The sequence below is a fragment of the Ambystoma mexicanum genome, chromosome 2q, assembly GCF_040938575.1.
Source record: "Ambystoma mexicanum isolate Mex_15411 chromosome 2q, UKY_AmexF1_1, whole genome shotgun sequence".
Classification (NCBI taxonomy): Eukaryota; Metazoa; Chordata; class Amphibia; order Caudata; family Ambystomatidae; genus Ambystoma; species Ambystoma mexicanum.
Genome location: NC_090924.1, coordinates 1,281,417,829 through 1,281,437,533, shown reverse-complemented (window position 1 = coordinate 1,281,437,533; position 19,705 = coordinate 1,281,417,829). Strand labels below are relative to the sequence as shown.

General features: G+C 51.3%; 1 protein-coding gene across 3 annotated transcripts in view; it reads right to left on the bottom strand.

The window, feature by feature from the left end:
• TMEM108 (transmembrane protein 108) overlaps positions 1–19,705 on the bottom strand; it is a 1,101,397-nt gene that overhangs the window by 563,046 nt on the left and 518,646 nt on the right. For 2 of the 3 annotated variants that reach the window (XM_069648702.1, XM_069648703.1), the window contains one exon: positions 6,715–6,800. In XM_069648702.1, coding sequence (XP_069504803.1) covers positions 6,715–6,754 — 40 coding nt within the window. In that variant the 5' untranslated portion in view covers positions 6,755–6,800. Of the gene's footprint in view, positions 1–6,714; positions 6,801–6,908; positions 6,968–19,705 lie in introns of those variants that run through there. The other variant, XM_069648704.1, reaches the window with a different exon arrangement.

The following is a 19,705-nucleotide window of genomic DNA, read 5'->3' as shown; positions in this document are numbered from 1 at the left end:
TTGGTTTGGTGGCAGGGTTGGGATGTGTTGTGCATTAGCAAGCCTGAAATGGAAAATTAGTGTGCAAGGGGGCGTGGTCAAGGACATGTGCTATAAAAGCAGTAGCCTTCAGATAAAGTCTGTGTGCCTGTTGCACCTTCCACCTTACGCAAGGAAGGGGAGGAGTGCCTGAGGAGTGCGGGCAGTGCCTGTGGAGAAGACCGGCAAGGAATGCATTGGTTCCTCGGGTAGGTATGGCTTATGAGTTCAGTAAAAGGGATTTCCACCCTCTCGAGGAAGCGTGGGCACTGATCAACAAATATGAAAGTGAAAACTGTGAGGCATGATTTCCCTAGTTACCCGAGCCACAAGAAGAAAGGATATAGTGGTTCCCATGGGTGCCAACCTTTGATTTTCGCTACAGGGTCAGAAATTCCCACACTGAGAGAAGCAAGGGAGCCGTGCCCATCCCCAGGCCGAAACAAGCCATTTTACAGTACATTTTGTAGCAAGAAAAAAGCCACAGGATTTACAGGCAGCTCTAAGCATATAACATTTCAGCAACAGCCAGCTAACCTACTGAGCTGTCATTCCTCAGCATTCTGCTTTTGGATCTCCAGCTTTGGCCTGCCCAGCACTCTCCTTCCCCTGCCCCCCTGCAATTAAGGTCCATGTGGTCCGCTGATGAGTCAGCCTTCCTACTTTGACGTGAGCAGCACTTGCTCTCTTTGATAGGTGCATGCTAACGCTTAACTGAGCCTCAGCCCAGCAGGGGGGATGCCAGTAGCCCTGTCGCGCCAGGCTATTTAAAAGCACACAATACTCAATCCTTTTTTCTCCTCCGTTTTTGATCCCCTTCATAGAAACACATGAAAAATATCCAAAGGGGCAAAACGTCACTCCTTCCCGCATGGTTCAAGGAGTACAGGGTCAACTGCGCCCTTTACCCCTGTATTCGGCACCTACACTGGTGATGCTTTATCAAAATCATAGGGGCGGGGGAAGTGACATCACGTGACCGTTGATGCATCACAGGAAGTGACATCTCCAAGCCTTTGACCATGATGATGGGCCTTTGTACTTTTAAAGTGGAATTATTGATTCAAACATCGATGCTGCTGCTGTTTGCTCTAGTCTGTGGTCAATAACCAGCACAGACGACCAGTTACTAACACTGAAAAAAAGCCTATGGCGAATCAGTCAGCTGTATGCTGCACATACCTGCCTACATTTGAGATGTATGCCCCGCTCACAGTCACACAAAACTCCGCCCATTTTCACATGACTCCGCCCACATGTCAAAAAGGTAAACTCTGTTGTAATGTGATGTGATGTCAGAAATGTGCAGTTCAAATTGAAATATGCATATTTCATTAAATTGCCTTTATACAACCAACCAAATTTCATTCGCCTTCCATAAAATCAACACGTTAAAATGTGCACATGTAAACTCCAAGAACGAATACAAAGGCTTTCCCTGAATTTTGCAGTACCAAAATTGGACATTTCATCTTAGTTGATTTTCATCAGGTTATGTAGTGCCAGGGGCGCCGAGTACGGGGGGCTCTGGGGCATGAGCCCCCCCCCGGCAAAATCAAGTCGGGGCTGAGCCCCCCACCGGCCGGAGAGAAGTGATGCAGCATCGATGGCCGTTTCCATCGATACTGCATCACTTCTCTCCGGCCGGGTAAAAGTGCGAACATGTCCGATTAAGCCCTCCCCTCTAGGACTCATATTGGTGTATGGTCCTGGAGGGGAGGGCTTAGGGCATCGGTATTCAAACTATGGGGCGCGCCCCTCTGGTGGGCCAAAGCCTCATGCCCAGGGTGGTGCGCATCCACAGTTTAAAAAAAAAAAAAAAAAAGAGGATAAATTACCAAAGGATCGGGCTGTTGCTTCATCAACAAGCAGCATCCCGATCCATGGCCCCTGCCACACATGCTTAGTGCGACAGGAGCCGGGCCTTTGTGAGGCCTGGGGCTCCATTAACAGCCTATTTATGAAGACAAAAGAAGGTGTGTGCTTTTTATTTTCTTTATGAATAGGCTCCTAATGGAGCCTGAGGCCCCACAAAGGCCCGGCCTCTGTCGCACTATGGGTGGTGGCAACAGGGTAGTTTCTAGCCCATTTGGTGCCCTGGGTGAAACACTAGGAATGCGCCCTCCCACCTCGTGCCCCACTCCCACCGCACCCCGCACGCCACTCCCAAACTCAATATAACACTGCACAACATTGGGACACGGGGACCAGTGGGGGCACCCATTGGGACACGGGGACCAGTGGGGGCAGGGGACCAGTGGGGGCACACATTGGGACATGGGGACCAGTGGGGGCACAACATTGGGACACAGGGACCAGTGGGGGTACACATTGGGACACGGGGACCAGTGGGGGCAGGGGACCAGTGGGGGCACACATTGGGACCAGTGGGGGCACAACATTGGGACACGGGGACCAGTGGGGGCACACATGGGGACCGGTGGGGGCACAACATTGGGACACAGGGACCAGTGGGGGCACAACAGTGGGGCACAGGGACCAGTGGGGGCACAACAGTGGGACAAGGGGACCAGTGGGGGCACACATTGAGACACAGGGACCAGTGGGGGCACACAGTGTGAAAAGGGGACCAGTGGGGCAGGGGACCAGTGGGGGCACACACTGGGACACGGGGACCAGTGGGGGCACACATTGGGACACAGTGGGGGCACACATTGGGACACGGTGCGGGCACACATTGGGACACAGGGACCAGTGGGGGCACACATTGGGACACAGTGGGACACAGGGACCAGTGGGGGCACACATTGCGGCATGGGGACCAGTGGGGGCACACATTGAGACACAGGGACCAGTGGGGGCACACAGTGTGAAAAGGGGACCAGTGGGGCAGGGGACCAGTGGGGGCACACACTGGGACATGGGGACCAGTGGGGGCACACATTGGGACACAGTGGGGGCACACATTGGGGCACAGTGGGGGCACACAGTGGGAAAAGGGGACCAGTGAAAACACACACTCTCATACTTTCATGCTGCAAAGAAATGTTTCTGCCAGGAACGCTGAAAGGAAAGCAGTGAAGTCTTCGAATCGCAGGGTCCAACACCGGGAAGCCAGGAACGCAGAAAGGACAGCAGCCGTCTGGAGCACAGGTTACAGCCAGCAGCAAAGGTGGGCAGCCATCAGGAAAGGCGCCTTTTTATGCCCCCAGCCCACCCCCACCCCAAGTGGCACGAAAGTCAAGGGAGGGGGTGGGCTGGGAGCCTGCTCTGACTTCCGTAATGTCACGTAGTACTTGCGTACTACGTGACATTACAGTCAGAAGAGGCAGCGCCAGCATCTGCTACGGCGCTGCCGAAGTCTCTGCCCTCAGCAATCGCCGCCACAAACCCAGACATGTGAACCCCTCCAGCCAGGGGCAGGGACCGGGGCAATTGCTCCCCGGGCAGCTGCCCGCCTCGCCCGGGCCAAGAAACGGGCCTGGGTGGCAGCAGTGGTGAGGAACTGCCCAAGTGTTCGCAATTTGGAATATTTCAGTGAATGCCGTTTTTTATTTTGCACACTTTAATTCTCTCTTCATCCGTCTACAGTAACCTCAAACAAGCATTGGCAATGCCAACCGTTTGGGCTTTTGTGCAGGCAGGGGAAAGGCACTTGCCAGGCACAGCCATAGTGGTATTAACTGGCCATTGATTGTAGCAGGTGCAAAATGGTGCGAGTACCAGGGCCTATAATAGCAGTCCCTGACAAATGAGGTGTATGCTCTTTTCTTGGAAGGTATGACGTTATTAAGCATATGTGGGGTGTACTTTTTTTACTGACTCCTTCATTTTTTGAATAAGGGTGTTTCGAATTAATGTTGAAAACCAGGAAAGTGGGAGTTTTTAAAACATGGAGACAACCATGGCTACAACATTTAGACGCGAGTGCTTCCATCAGTCCCAAACATCACTTGGGTGCAGGGTGAGCCTCGGTAACTGCTTTTTAACATTGTACACTACTTTACCAAAATTTCTGGTCAACTACAATGTTAAAAGCAGTTAACACTCTTCCCCCCAAGTCTGAAACCACACTTGATTGCATTATACTTCAGTGAGGATTGCATTATACTTCAGCAGAACATCTGATGTGTCCACTGAAAGGTTTAAGATTAAGCTACATCCCTAATTCTATCTGGTTACCCAGAGGTAACATCTTGGCAAATGTCACTTGTGGCTGGCCAATCTACAGCAGCACTATTGTAAGTTTGAATTGTTGATGTTTTACTGAACTATGGCACCACACACGTCTTGCTTGGTAGTTTTTAATCGGGAAACGTCTTTACTTCTCATTTCCCTTGAATTGGGAACTTTTTTTTGGTGGTGGTACTCCACCTTGCAGCTGTACCTTCTGTTTAGCAAGCCTTTCATTCTCCCATCCTAGCTGTGTTGCTCTGCTTTTGAGGGAGGGCTACTACAACCTGGACGATTATAGAGCGGTGGAGTAGGGGCAGTGATGTCTTACTGGAATGCAACTCGATGGCTTAAATCTCCTTCTTACTTGACTTCAGTATATGCAGTGCATGCTAGCCAATGTTTCCACTGTTCTGCGCTGCGCGCGCCCCAACCCCCCCGCGCGCCGTTGCACCAGGTGGGCGACTACACGCACATTTGCGGTCATATAACTGCCAGTGATGTCACTTCCTGTATTTGGGCCCCCGGGAAATTCATAAATCGGCTCCCCTGTGTAGTGCAGTGGTGAGTTATCCAGCCTGCAAACCTGATGGCTGTGGTTCAATTGGGCTGAGTACACCCTAACCTGGGCAAAAAGAACGAAAGCAAAAGAAACGCGCGTTTACATTGAAAGTCGGCAAAAAAGAATGAAAGGTGAAGCAAAATAAACACGTGTTATTTTGCTTCACCTGCATTCTTTTTGCCAATTTGGTGGAAGCGTTCCAGTCATTGCTGCAGAGACAAAGCCACACTCTGGCAGGGAGTCCCCTGCAGCACATTCCTGCAAGCATAACAAAAACAAAAAAAAGCAGTCCCCCACCAAAATTCCTGAGATTCCATCGTCTTTCCCGGAGACCCAGAGAAATGGTTAAAATTCCTGAGTCTCCGGGAAAAATCCGAAGGTTAGGCAGGTATGGTGCTGTATACATACAGTGGTCAGGTAAGTGAAATCCCAAGGTTTGCGAGGCCGTCCAAACCGGCTCACAGCATTGGTCGAAGTGTACACAAAGAAGTAGTGGAACTATGCTCCCTGCTGACCTGCCCCAGCTCCCCCAAAATTGCACGTGCAATCCAAACCTCCAAACAAATGCACCTGCTGTTTGAGGGAACGTTCAGTGCAGTGCACTGAGGTGCACGTTTCAACTTCTTCCCACACTTCTTTTCAAACCAAATCATTCCGGAGCGGTTTCTTTTTAAAATAAATGTAAAGGAGCAGTAAAATGTAATTAAAAAAAGTAGAGGAGGGCCGCTACCAACCGCTCCCGCCCACTTCGACCACTAGTTGCATGAAGCAACATGGGGAACATCTTGTATCCCTTACTAACCACTAAATGAGGGGCTGGCTACTGTGAACACTGGCATATTTTTCACCATTAAGGTCTGGCTGTCAGAGTTGTAAATAATACAGGAAAGAAATTGATACATCAACAAATTCCATAGGTGAACAACTCAAAACACAGTTTAGATCAAAAGGGAAAACAATTATTTTAAATTAATTGTATAAGATTCTATTAATATTATTAGTTTGACCGGTGGACTTTTCAGGTTAGCAGGGACTTCTGTCATGCAATATAGAAATGATGGAGCGCGTCTACTGTTGGGTAACGTGGGCCAATAAATGAGCCATGCTTTCTGAGACTTTGCCTGACCCTATTCGACCAATCGCATAGCCCAGGGATCTGCAACCTTTGGCTCTCTAGATCTTTTCAACTACAAATCCCACCAGTCCTAGCCAGCATAGTGAATGGTAAGGGATCATGGGAGTCACAGTCTAAGACATCTGGAGAACCACAGGTTGCATACCCCGGACATAGCCACATTCATGGAAGGAAATACATGTGCCTGCGTAGGCTATAAAGTCAATACAGCTGAGGAACTGACAAACACCCAGAGATGAAAAGAGAACCAGTCTAGCACACTCCAGAACGAGCAGCAACCAATATCATTTGTTGTCATAGTCCTTACGGCACGCTTAGAGAACAAACATTTTAGACAAAGATAGGAAATACAAAAAACTTCAAGAGGAATAAATTGTGCCTAAAAAAACAAAACCCTACAAAGTCCTCCATCAATTCTGGCAGATTGGGACAAGGCTGGCAACCTGCTGCCCTCCTGATGTTTTGGACTACTAAGCCCATGATCCCTCACCATTGACTGTGCTGACTAGGGCTGAGGGAAGTTGTAGTCTAAACCACCTGTAGGGCTAAAGGTTGCACGCCTATGTCCAGGTGCCTAAAAGAGCAGAACAATGTTGAACATTCCAGGCCACCATCAACATCAAACAATTCTTTCTAAAAATGGAAAGAGAAAAAATACTTCCTAACGTTGTACTTGCTAACTTTCATCTTCGTGGCCCACACCCTGGAATGCAATCATATTTTGTAGGCTTTAAAGCTGCACAGCTCTCCAAAATGACCACTCATCGTTAGGTCAGACATCAAAGGTTTCAGAATAAAGTATCCTGTAAATATGTGGCACATTATAAAACACTGAAAATATATATATATATTTTTAATGACTTACTTAACAGTCGGCAACAGAGGGCCTGTGGACTTCTCTTCATGGTATCATCTGGTCCTGCGTGCTTTCCAGTGCATTCATGATTGTGTCTGAGGAGAGAAAGAGAGCGCCTTGAAACATCCGGTATGGGAGCCTGGCGACTTGTGCCCACTGAGCTGGGTGGCAACAGGCAGGCCCCCTGATCTGCGCTGGCCTACCCTTTATTGCCAAGCTTCCGGAATGCAGAACAAACCGTATTATCTGCCCAGCCTGCAATCCGCCGAGCCAAACCCTTACTCAGCAGCTCGGCGGATTAAAGCCGTGCATTTATGCTAAACACACCCAGCGCGCAATCATAAAAGAGAATTAAGGCCGGGGCTTTTCAGGGAAATCACTGCCGCCTCAAAGGAGGCGCCGTTTCCCTTAGCCACGTTTCTAAGCGCGCAAGATTTTTACTTTTGACCTTGTTTCTAGTTTACAATGTGCAGTGGTGCCAAGGACGAGGTGCACGTCTCCCGGCTTTTGTATAGAGGTTAATCCTGCGCAGGCGGTGCCATTCACTTGAGTGGAGATGCCACGATTCACAGCTGCTAAATTTCCCTTTATCATGAGTGTAAGCAGAGCCGGCCTTGGGGGGGGGGGGTGAGCTGGGCGACCGCCCGGGGTGCCACGCCCCCCAGCAACCCAGCCCAGGGGCGCCCCGCAAGGGCTCCCCTGAGCTGGCATAGCAGCAAGTGGCACGGCATGTGCCTCATCGTCACCAAATGCACGCGCGGCAGCGGGCTCATTCAACGACAATAGGGTGCTGACGCGCCCTATTCATATCATTACCCCCTCGCCGGAGCAAGGAGGTTAAAAAAGAAAAGAAAAAAAAAAAGTGGTCCATCCTGGCCCCTCCCCCCCTTCTGTCCCGCCCGCGTTTAACCCGGGCGTGCCAATTCGCCCAGGGTGCTGCTGCCCTTAAGGCCAGCTCTGAATGTAGAGCCCGTGTACATGGGCCGAAGTGCAGGTTTACATTAACACAGTAGGACCACTATATAGCCTAAGGCAACAGCTCCCTCTAGCGGTGACAACAGATTAAGCTATGCAAATTGCCATTGTCTCTAGAATCCTAAGGCAACAGCTCCCTCTAGCGGTGACAACAGGTGAAGCTATGTAAATTGCCATTGTCTCTAGAATCCTAAGGCAACAGCTCCCTCTAGCGGTGACAACAGGTGAAGCTATGCAAATTGCCATTGTCTCGAGAATCCTAAAGGTGAAGCTATGCAAATTGCCATTGTCTCGAGAATCCTAAGGCAACAGCTCCCTCTAGCGGTGACAACGGGTGAAGCTATGCAAATTGCCATTGTCTCGAGAATCCTAAGGCAACAGCTCCCTCTAGCGGTGACAACGGGTGAAGCTATGCAAATTGCCATTGTCTCGAGAATCCTAAGGCAACAGCTCCCTCTAGCGGTGACAACGGGTGAAGCTATGCAAATTGCCATTGTCTCTAGAATCCTAAGGCAACAGCTCCCTCTAGCGGTGACAACGGGTGAAGCTATGCAAATTGCCATTGTCTCTAGAATCCTAAGGCAACAGCTCCCTCTAGCGGTGACAACGGGTGAAGCTATGCAAATTGCCATTGTCTCTAGAATCCTAAGGCAACAGCTCCCTCTAGCGGTGACAACAGGTGAAGCTATGCAAATTGCCATTGTCTCTAGAATCCTAAGGCAACAGCTCCCTCTAGCGGTGACAACAGGTGAAGCTATGCAAATTGCCATTGTCTCTAGATATCCTACGGCAACAGCTCCCTCTAGCGGTGACAACAGGCAAATCACTGCATCGGACAAACATACAGAAACAAACAACATCTGGCCTTTTATTATTTTGTTAGATTAGATGGGTAACATTTGAAAACATCTTCTGAAAAAATGTGTTTCTCAATTACCTCCACCTCTAGGTTGACCTAAAAACCAGACTGAAAACAAAGGAGTTACAAAATCGTTAGACAAGGGTGGGGGGCAGCAGGTGGAATGCAGATGATGATATGGGGGTAATCTCCATGCTAGGAAAAAGGATAAACAAAAACATTTACACATTTACAAAATAGACCCATTTTAAATGACGTTCTTTCTGAAGATATTTTTCAAAAAGAGGTTTTCACTTACATTTTGGCCAAAATCACTGTGCATCCTGTAATGTATTAGTTTGATGTTTCCCTGTATGTGGCCACGTGTCCTGACATGTAAAGTGTTGGTGGCCAAAATGCCAGGACTGTCTAGATGTGGTACTCAAATTATGGGGCAACATGACCCCCAAGAAGGCGTAGCACAGGTCCTCTAGACCAAATCTCCTCGGTAACGAGGCAACATGCCCCCCTTGATTGCTGACAAGGACAAGAGCCGTGCTGTGTACACCCTCATTAAGTCACGATTGGACTACTGCAATGCGCTACACACCGGTTTACCCAGTCCCTTCTCTGACACTTGGACCTAATGCAAATCTCAGGGCAGTTACCCTACAGGCGGGGTCTGCAACCTGTAGCTCGCCCATGGACTACGACACCCATGATCCCTCACTATTCACTATGCTGGCAATGGCTGCTGAGAATTGCAGTCCAAAACATCAAATGAGAATGCATACTCCTGGCCTAATGTTCCAATACACATACCTACCTCTTTGCGGTCCAGCGATGTTTCCACTGGCTTCTGGTGAAGGATTTGTGACTTAAGTTTAAATGTCTGCTCCTATTGGCATCTGGCTCTTGGCAGGGGGATATACACTGCATTTCCAGGACACAACTGGCCTGTGAAGCTCTTTCTGCTTTCAGGCAAATAACAAAGAAAGGCTGGTGCTTCTCATGACAGGACCCCTTTTTTGGAACCAGAGCCCACTTGAAACGTGATAAACTTCATTTTCTGACTTCGAAAGCAACTCAAACACAGTGTTCAAATTCTTCGTTAGCATCCGGGGGGTGAGCGGGGGGGAGGGGGGCAGCCAATCAGCTTCCATGGATCGTGGGCGGAAACCTCTGACCTCAGCCCAAGTTCCATGGAATTCGCCAGCCCCCTACACCGCCCTGCAGCACCTACGTCCCCCCCTCCTGTTTCTTTTTTTTGGGTACTATTTGCCACCTCCCTGCCCAGCCCCACTTACCTGATTGTTGTGGTGGCGCTGCCTGCTGCAGCAGCTTCCCTCCTTTTTGCTTTGCCGACTGACATTAAAACCTTTTGTTTTTAGCACCCTGGGTAACCGCTTTGTTACCTGGGGTGCTAATGGCCTTATGCACCCCTTCCACAGTCAATCCTGGGGGCGGTGGGGGGGGGGGGGTAACGGCCCGGGCACCTGTAAACAACCCGCTCATGCCATTACCTCAGGCAGCTGGGCCATTACCCCCCCCTTCCCCCGGTGTTGCCTGAGGAATTGGCGCATAACGCCACATTAGTTTAGCCCGGTGGGTTAAGGACAATGCTGCTTATTCCGTATATACATCCCATTTGGGAGCTGACTGGGTGTCTCGGTGTCTTCTTTGCATTCTGAGACTTATATTTTTGATGGAAAATCCAGGACTATATGATCCAGAAAACCTATACATATCCAGGTTTGGACTACCATCCCCCTAATGGAATGGAACATGTTTTCATGTATGATCCATTCACAGTGCTAGAGAAATTCATTCACCCCCTCCCCAATCACCGCATAAATTACTTTCCCCTTCCTCCCAGTGAACTGTACGAGAAGTGGCAAGGGGTTTCAATGCCTCACGATCAGCTTCAGACATCAAAACATTTTACTTAACAGTACATTACAGTGCATCAACCGGATAGTGATGACTCAAGGCCAATTGTTATGTCTGCTGCACCCTTTTTAGTTTTGGCTATTAGGTGGTGCTTTAATTCCACCTAGCTATAAGTCAAAACGATTGGGTTGGTATAGGAGTATAGACAGGATGGAGATTGGACGTGAGGATGGACAAACAGCATATGTCGGTGGCTTTTGGCAATTTATTCATCCATTGACTACCCAGAACCATGCTAATTCCTATGGCGTTTTCCACCCACTACTCGCCTCTCTCCACCCAAAACAGTCTCTGGTATCTCTTTGAGCTATCACTTACACTCATTTACATCAAACTATGTGCTGTTATGGGGCTGCTATTGTAATCCCTAAGCAGTCTTATGAAAGATAATGACTTAATTACAATTCCCATCCGGGGAAGGGCGCTCAGCCATTCAGGCTGGAACAATATACAATCCCCGCCCACTGTTCCAGCCACCCCAGGCCCTTCCCTGGGTGGTGCTTTTTTTTTTTTTTTTTAATTTCTTTTTTATTCGTTTTTAGGAAAAAAAAAAGGAAAATCTTCAGGCATATATGAACACAAAACGTAACATTAACACATCAATTATAGAACTAAACCCTCCCTCCCTAAACCCCCCCCCAGTGGTACAGCACCTAAAATGCCTCATCCCATTCCCCTCTCCCCCCTGAACCCTGCTTAACAGCACAAGTCCAATAGTTTGAGTCTCTGCGGACACCATTGTGCTCTAAAGTCTCCTCTTAGGAATTCCAGAGTCTCCCCCCAGTCCGCGTAGAAAGAACCCAGTTTGTTTTCCGCCGCATAGGAGGCCCACTCCAGCGAGACTATATCCCAGAGCTTTCTGAGCCACTCCTGTTCAGTCGGGACCACGGGCCCCTTCCACTTTTGTGCGATGAGGGACAAGGCCTCCAAGATGAATATCACCGATGCTTTGCTGCAGCTGCGTCCTGCCTCATCCCCCCCTACCCCGTCCCCTAGCCCGCTCCTCCCCAGCAATATCTCTCACGGGTTTCGGAGGGCTCCTCCTCCCAAAGCCTGAGCGGACGCCTTCATAAGATCGTCCCAGAATGGCTGAATAACGGGGCAATCCCACCAAATATGTGAGCCCGTGCCATCCTCCCCACACCCTCTCCAGCATTCCCCCGAAACAGCAGGGTTCATAGCATGAAGACGGGCAGGAGTATAATGCCATCCCACCAAGCATTTGTACCACACCTCCCGAACCTGAATGGCCTTCGTAAGCTTAGGGATCCGCGCCCATAATCTCTCCCAATCAGCTTGCCCCATGCGTACCCCTGCAACCTTTTCCCAATTTGCCATGTATGCCCAGTTGGTACCCGGTTTACCTCTCTCGAGTTGTTTGTAAAGATCGGAGATCAGCCCCTTTGTGCCCTCATGGGTTGTTATGAATCTTTCAAAGTGGGTTAGATCTCTAGTCGCCGCTTGCCTTATAGTCGGAGACATAACCCAGTGCCTAATTTGAAAATACCGATGTCGCTCACTTTCCCCCAAACCAAACTCTTTTTTACATTCCACAAATGTTTTCACCCTCTTCCCAATAAACATGTCCCTCAGGGTCCTACACCCCCCTCCTCCCAAGCCAAGAAAGCTCCCATCTCCATCCCAGGAGTAAAGTCCCCGTTTCGAAAGATAGGGGTAAATGGCGAGGGAAAAGTTGTAATCCCCCAACTTAACACCGACCGATCCCAGGATTCAGCTACACTTTTCGTTATATCGCTCAGATAAATATGGGTGGGTCGTAACCGTCGCAGGAGCCAGAGGACCTCCCCCAAGTGGTGCCCAGCCACCGCCCTGTCCATCCTCACCCAATGTTTCCTGTACTCATTCGAGAACCATTCTCTAAGTATTCTGAGCTGAGCCGCATCGTGATAGCGACGGAAGTCGGAGAAGGCCAAGCCTCCTCTATCTCTAGAGGCAGTGAGCAGCTGCCTAGACACATGAGATCTCTTCCCCCCCCAGACAAAGTCTCTGACCATTATATCCAATCTCCTGAAGAAGTTCTCCGGGACTCTCAAGGGAATGGCCTGAAAAAGGTAGAGCACCCGAGGTAGTATCACCATCCTGAGTACCGCCCCCCTGCCCAGCCAGGAGACCGGAAGGGCCCCCCACCTCCGTAAATCTTTCTGGATGGCTGGGAGAATCGGTTCATAGTTTGCTCCATACCAACCCGCTAATGAGGGGGTGATCCTTACTCCCAAATACCGCAGCCCAGAGGGGCTCCACTTGAAAGGGGACAGTTCCCTGACCACCCTCGCCTCCACTTCCCCCAAGGAGAGATTCATCAATTCCGATTTCTGGAAGTTAACCCGCAGGCCCGATATCCCGCCAAAGGAAGTTAACAAAGCTATGCAGGCTGGAAGGGACTTTCTCGGATTTGTAAGTGTGAGCAGCATATCATCGGCAAAGGCTGCTACACTGTGTTGCACTCCACCAAATGGGATTCCTTTGATCTCCGTTGACTGATGGATAGCCAACAGGAGGGGTTCCAGATATATGGCAAATAGCAAAGGGGAGAGGGGACATCCCTGTTTCGTCCCCCTCTGGAGCCTAAAAGGTCTGGACACCTCTCCGTTGATCAAAATGCGTGATGTGGGATTTTTATAATTAGCGGCAACCAAACCGATAAAGCCCTCCCCGAGCCCCATCTTCTCCATAACCCGGAATATGAAGGACCACTCAACCCGGTCAAATGCCTTCTCGGCGTCCAGTGCCAAGAGGATCGCCGGGGTTTTCGTCTTACGGGATTTTTCAACCAGGTGAGCCATCCTCCTGATGTTATCCGCTGTTTGTCGACCCAAAACAAAACCCGATTGATCCTGGTGGATCAGAGGTGGAAGATGTTTTTCCAGACGCTGAGCCAGAATCTTAGTAAAGACCTTGGCTTCGGTGTTGATTAGGGCTATAGGGCGATAAGAAGTACAGTCCTCCGGGTCTTTCCCTGCCTTATGGATAAGGGTGATCTTAGCCTCCTCCATCGACCGGGAAATTCCGCCCTCTGAGCTAAACGAATTAAAAAGCTGGGTCAACTGTGGGACCAAAAGGTGGGAGAACGTTTTATAGAAAGAAGCCGGATAGCCATCGGGGCCCGGCGCCTTATTACGGGGCAGAGCGGCAATAATTGCTCTCACCTCGTCCTCCAGAATGGGGCGGCCCAATTCCTCTGCCACTTCCCTAGAGACCTGCGGGATTGGTAAATTCTCCAAGAAATCTTTCTGTAAGTGAAGGGAGGGGCTCTCAGAGGAATACAGGGCCTCATAGAATTCCACGAATCTCTCCCTTATTTCGCCAGCCTGGGTCAGACGCCTACCACCCTGGTATTTAAGTGCGGTAATTACCCTGCTCTCCCTTTGCCCCCGCAGAAGACGAGCTAGCATGGAGCCTGCTTTGTTGGCCTTGGCATAAAAGGTTTGCCTCATTTTGAGCAGAGCTTCTTCGGCCCTCTTGTTTCTCAAAATCCCCAGTTGGCCCTCCGCCAACCTATACGCCCTGAAGGCCCTCCTCGTGGGGGTATTACGGAGTTGGACTCTGGCGGCCTCCATCTCTCCCTCGAGCTGGGCCTCCAGACCTCTCAACCGCCTATTTCTCTCTGCCTTAAGGGCGATGAGGTCCCCCCTAAGGGTCGCCTTAAAGGCGTCCCATCTAGTGCCCAGACTCGTCTCGGAGGACGCATTATTCCCAAAAAATCCCTGGATCTTGTCTTCCCGCTCCCTACATATCACGGGGTCCCTCAAAAGCTCTCCCGGGAATCTCCAACCCCACACTCCAGGTCTACGTCTCCACAGCCTCAGAACCATTTCCACAACTCTGTGATCAGCCACACCTAGGGGGCCCACCTCCACCGCCTCCACCGCTCCCACCAGACTGGCAGATATCCAGATGTAGTCAATGCGTGAGTGTGTCCGGTGGACATCGGAGAGGAATGTGAAACCCTCCTCGGTCCCCCGCAGAGACCGCCAGACATCGCGAAGGCCAGCCCCTGCCCATCTCTCTCTCAGCTGCGGAGAAGCCACTGAACCCCCCCCCCTCACCCCCTCTGGAGCAGTCTCCCAGCCTATCCCAGGCAAGATTAAAGTCCCCCATCAGAACCACTTGGCCCCTAGCAAAATTCTCGATGATGTTTAGGACTTCCCGCAAGAACTGGTCTTGGCCCACATTCGGCGCATATATTGACCCAATAGTGTAGCTCGAGCCCATTATGGTCCCCCTTACCACCACGTATCTCCCATTGGTATCCCGCAGGACCTCCTGCAGCTGAAAATCCGTACCCCTTCCAAAGGCGAGGGCCACAGCCCCCCTCTTCGTGGGGCCCGACGCGAAATAGATCAGGGGATAGTCCTTGAGCCGCAACGGGCTTGATCTCGCTTTCTCAAATGGGTCTCCTGCAGGGCCAGCACATCCGGCTTGTGGGATCTAACGAAATGCTCCAACTTTGTACGTTTGAGGGGGGAATTGAGTCCCCTCACATTATGTGTTTGCCACTTGAAAGTGTCAACTAAGCATATCGGACCATCAGCAGCCCACCTACCGGGGTATCTATAGACCGCCCCGTTAGAGTTCCCCTCCTACTACCCGCCCCGGGGCCTCCCCTCCCGCCCCACACCTCCCCACAGGATGGCTCTCTAACTGCCGGGCTCTTAGGGTGACGCATCCTCGACATGTGCTGTAACCACCCACCCCCCCCACTCCCCTCTGTCCCATCCCCCCTCCCCTATCCCACACCAGACCCCCCTCACCTGCCCGCTCCCCGGCCCTCCGAACCCCAACTTGGAAGGCATCCCACATTCCCCCCCCCATTCTCCGGGCTCTTCCGTCCTTGCGTGATCCAAGAAGTGCAACCCTGCCCCCTCCCCGAATCCGTTGATAGCCCATTGTAGCACCACCCCCTTTTTAAGATACAATTCAAACTGTATCAGCAGGAACCCCCCCGGTCCGAGGACCGACCCCCATCTCCTCCCTGGGTGGGCCTCTCTCTCCCCTCCTGTGGACGCTTCCGCGGCGTCTTCTTCTTTGCGTCGGAGCCCACCGTAGACCATACCCACGGTCTGGCTCCGTCTCCTGGAGCAGACCGGACACTTCCAGTTTCCCCCTCCAAGTCCCCAAGGTCCAGGTGGATAATGTTCGCCGCCTCCTGTACACTGATGGCCCTTCTTTGGGCGCCCTCCCATTCAAACACCAACCCAAACGGGAAGGTCCACTTATATTTGACACTCTTCCTCGAAAGAACTCTAAGAACGGGGCGCATTGCCCTCCTTTTCACCAATGTACTGTTAGCCAAATCTTGAAACAGCGAGATCTCCTGGCCCTTGTATTGTAATGGTTCGCGAAGCCTTGCCGCCCGCAGAACTGCCTCTTTTTGGGCGTACCGTGTGAACGCAGCCAAAACGTCCCGTAGCTTGGAACCAGGGCCGCGGAGAAGCCGGCCCACCCTATGCACCCTGTCAAGCTCTATAGCCTCGGGGTCTTCTCCTCCCAACAGGTCCATAAAGATTCTCTGCACTACTCCCTTCAAGTCCCTGTCCGTTACAGACTCAGGAAGGAGTTTCACTCTTATATTGACCCGTCTCGACCTGTTTTCCAAGTCCTCCAGTTGGGTTTCCAAGTTGCGGGTCGCTAGGTCCAGACGATCGATCGCTTCTCCATTGGCCGTGCCATCTCTTTCCAATTCCTGCAGGCCCCTTTCCAGTATGTCAGTTCTCTCGCCTAACTGAGCAACCTCCTGTTTCAGCTCCCCGAGGGCCATATTTAAGTCCGACCTCAGCAACTGGAACTGGTCCTGGAAGGCCTTCACCAGAGTTTCTCCTAGGGCATGCATCTCACCCTTGAGGTCCCCCCTTGTCAGGGGCTCCCGATCTTCAGCCTCTCCGGGTGCCCTAGATGCCATGTGGCGCTCAGTAACTTCACTGCTGCTGCCTTTGACTTCCATTGCTGCAGACCACAAGGCGGGAAGGGTGCCCAGAGGGTCTCCCTCTCCCTGTCCAGTGCGCGGGGCCCTACCCCTGGATCTCGAGGGCATTAGTTCTCACTTGGGGGCCCGAAAGATCCAGGAATTGGGGCGATCAGGACAGCACCCCCCAGCATGCCCACCACTCCTCAACCGGGTGCAGCGGGGGGGGCCGCCCAAACCCACCGACCCCACGGAGAGGGGCAACCACAAACCGCTGAGCCAGGGAGGTCACACCTCCCCTGATGCTGCTTTCACCCCCTCGGGATGGTGGGGGGGAGGAGAGGCCCGGTCAACCAACAGCCCCCCCCGGGGCCCTCCAACGCCAGCACCGGGACCGAGCCTCTGCCCCCGCGGATCCAGTCAAGCCTGGGGGGGGCCGCCCTCCCCGTCCTCGGCCCCCTGCCCGGGGACCTGCCCCTCCGACACCTCCTTGTCATGTGCCGGGGAGGCCCCCCTCCCGCTCCTCAGGGAGCCGCCGCACGACCAGTCCACCGGCGGCTCCTGCTGCAGACGAACCAGGGACGCGGCTCCAGCAAGTCAGGCCGTAGCCTCCCGCGTCCTCCGCTCGGAGCCCCAGCTCTCCTCAGGGCGTCGGGCAGCCCCCCCGCGAGCGGCCGCCGCCGGGCCCGTCTCCCCTCGCGGGGCCAAAGTCCTCCACTTGCGCTCCGCTCCGCGGGCCGATACACCCGCCCGCCGCCTGCCTGAGCAGGCCTCCTCCTTAGCCGCGAGCGAAACTCCAGATCCGCGGTACCCGAGGATCAGCCTCGCCTGGCCGCCCGGGCTCCCAGCGCCGCACACTTCCTCCACTGGTGCTAAATGTCCTCAGGGGGTGGTGGATCGCCGGTGGAAGTCTCGAGGTGCGGGAGCCGCCGTCGGCACGTCTAATCACTGCCGGCGGCCATCTTGAATCCGGGGTGGTGCTTTTTGTTTCCTTTTTATGTTTTCTAATGTACCTCCCCACGTTAGAAAACCCCAATTCCCCTTCCTCCCACCCCAACTTACCTGCTCCAGTCCCGATACTCCTCTCGTCTGGCCGCCGTTGAAATAGAAAAGGTATCTAGTCCCTTTCACATTTTAATGGCAGCGCCATTTTTTTAGCATTTTTTTTCTCCGACAGGAAATGGGCTCGCGCAGAGCTTATGTAGCGTCCGATGAAGAAAAAAAAACGATCCGCACCCAGGTAAATCCCGAATTGTTTCACATCCTGGCTGGGGGGCAGACATGGGGTTTAACAGCCCGCAGGCCGAATGGGCTGTGGGCAGTTAAACCGCATGACCACCCACCAGACCGGGCGTGAAAGCTACATTAGTACCCAGCGAGGGTCAATCAGATTGTTACAAACAATCTGATTGGCCGTCACTGGGTTCTTACCAGCCCAACATGTTCTGCTCACCGCTGCGACCTTCTGCGAGTGGCCGCCATGGAACATGTAGAACCTTCTCCCATTCCATGGTGACAATTTTGCTTGTTGTTTTTTTTCAATATTTTTTAATGGCCGCCATGGAAAGGGCTGCCATCTTCTTTGTTTACTTTTTTTACTGTTTTAAATGGCCACCAGAAAAGGGAGAAAGGACTTTGTTTCAAGTTTCATTGTGGCCAATCTTAAGTATTCTGAATTGCTACAAAGTACTCATGTCATAGTGATAGGCCTGCTGCTGAGCCTGGTATTGTTTCCACTCTATTAGGGAGTATGAATGCTCTGTGCTCCACAGTGGTCATGTTGCAGTGGCATGCTTGTGAAGGGAGGGTCCCTGGAATGCCCCTCCTCACCCCATGAACATGACAGCCCAAAGAGTTAAGAACGCACGAAGCAACTCACTATTCGGACAGCCCCCAGGAGGGCCACTGACATCCACATATGCAGACAGATACCATTTTAGACAACCATTCAAACCTTATCCAGTGAATGTGTTTCTGACGACAGGTGCCTCAACACTGGTCATGGACCCAAATGCCTCGATGGATGATGTTGAATGATGCAGAGAAACCATTGTGCTGACATCATTATTGACACCACAACATAGCCATGTTAGTCATGAAGCACATTTTCAGCCATGCACAAAGTTACACGAACATACACGTGCACACACAAAGAACATACTGTCGAAAGCTTGTATTATTATATACACAGCGAACTAGGAGCCACGCCTGGACATAACCGCCCACCCCACAACAAGAGACTCAACAGAGAACAAAAATGAGATGGAAACGCTCATGCCATCACTTAGACAGAACTTGGAATGCCTGGGGATACTTGCTGTGCCATGTAGAGGTGACACAACTTTGAGGTTTGGGTCCAGAATGCTCTTTTTGGGAGCAACATTAGACTGATTTGCAAATGTAGAGCTCAAAAACGACGAAACCTACTGCTCTGAGGTGTCCTCTAATATCTCTCGTAAGGAAATGTACTCACTTGACCTATACATGATCAGGGACGCTTAGTACGCAGGCGCTACGGAGCCCGTTCCCCCTGGCTCCCAGGAAAGGCAATCTGTGTAGCGAGAAAGGCCATCTGCGTAAGAGTCTCTATACTTTCAATGGGACTTTTACCAGAAGTTGGTGCCCCTGTACATGATTCTCTTATGTTGCCAGGAAACAAAGCTACATCGTTTCCATATCCAAGGCTATGCAATCTCACCAGTGCGTCAGCCAAACATAATGCGTCCTGCTTCTTATGCCTTTACCTATGCCCGGCCACTCTTGGACGGCCCCCTCTGTTGTTGCTTCACAGTACTTGCCCATCTTGAAGCAACTTCTGTACAGAAGGGTATGGCTGGCATAATACGCCCAGTAGCCCACCTCTAAGTAAGGTTATATCCGGTACGGTCTACATCTGTAAACTTCAGATCAACGAAACAGAACAAAGGAGGGAAATGTAATGTCAAAGAACGAAATACCAGAAGCATTTAGGTTTATGAATGTCCTGAAAGCATTCCTAGTGGCAAAAAGAACAATGTAATGTTGGGCGTTCATCAAAAACAATGGGGCACAAAGGGTTATCACTTGCTGACAAATTCCCTATAGCACGACATTTTCATGTTTTACTCTCTATATTATTAATTGGAACATTCTGCCCTCAATGGGTAGAATGCATGCATGCCAACATTTTTAGTTCGGGCTATTACCCCTCTCTGCCCAAAACACCTCATCATGGGACCTCTTTGAGCTCGCTTTACTCAAGCCTTATCATCAAACTTTGCACTGAAAGTTCCTGCCAGTGTAGTATTCTGAGAGTTAATGGTTTAACTGGAGTC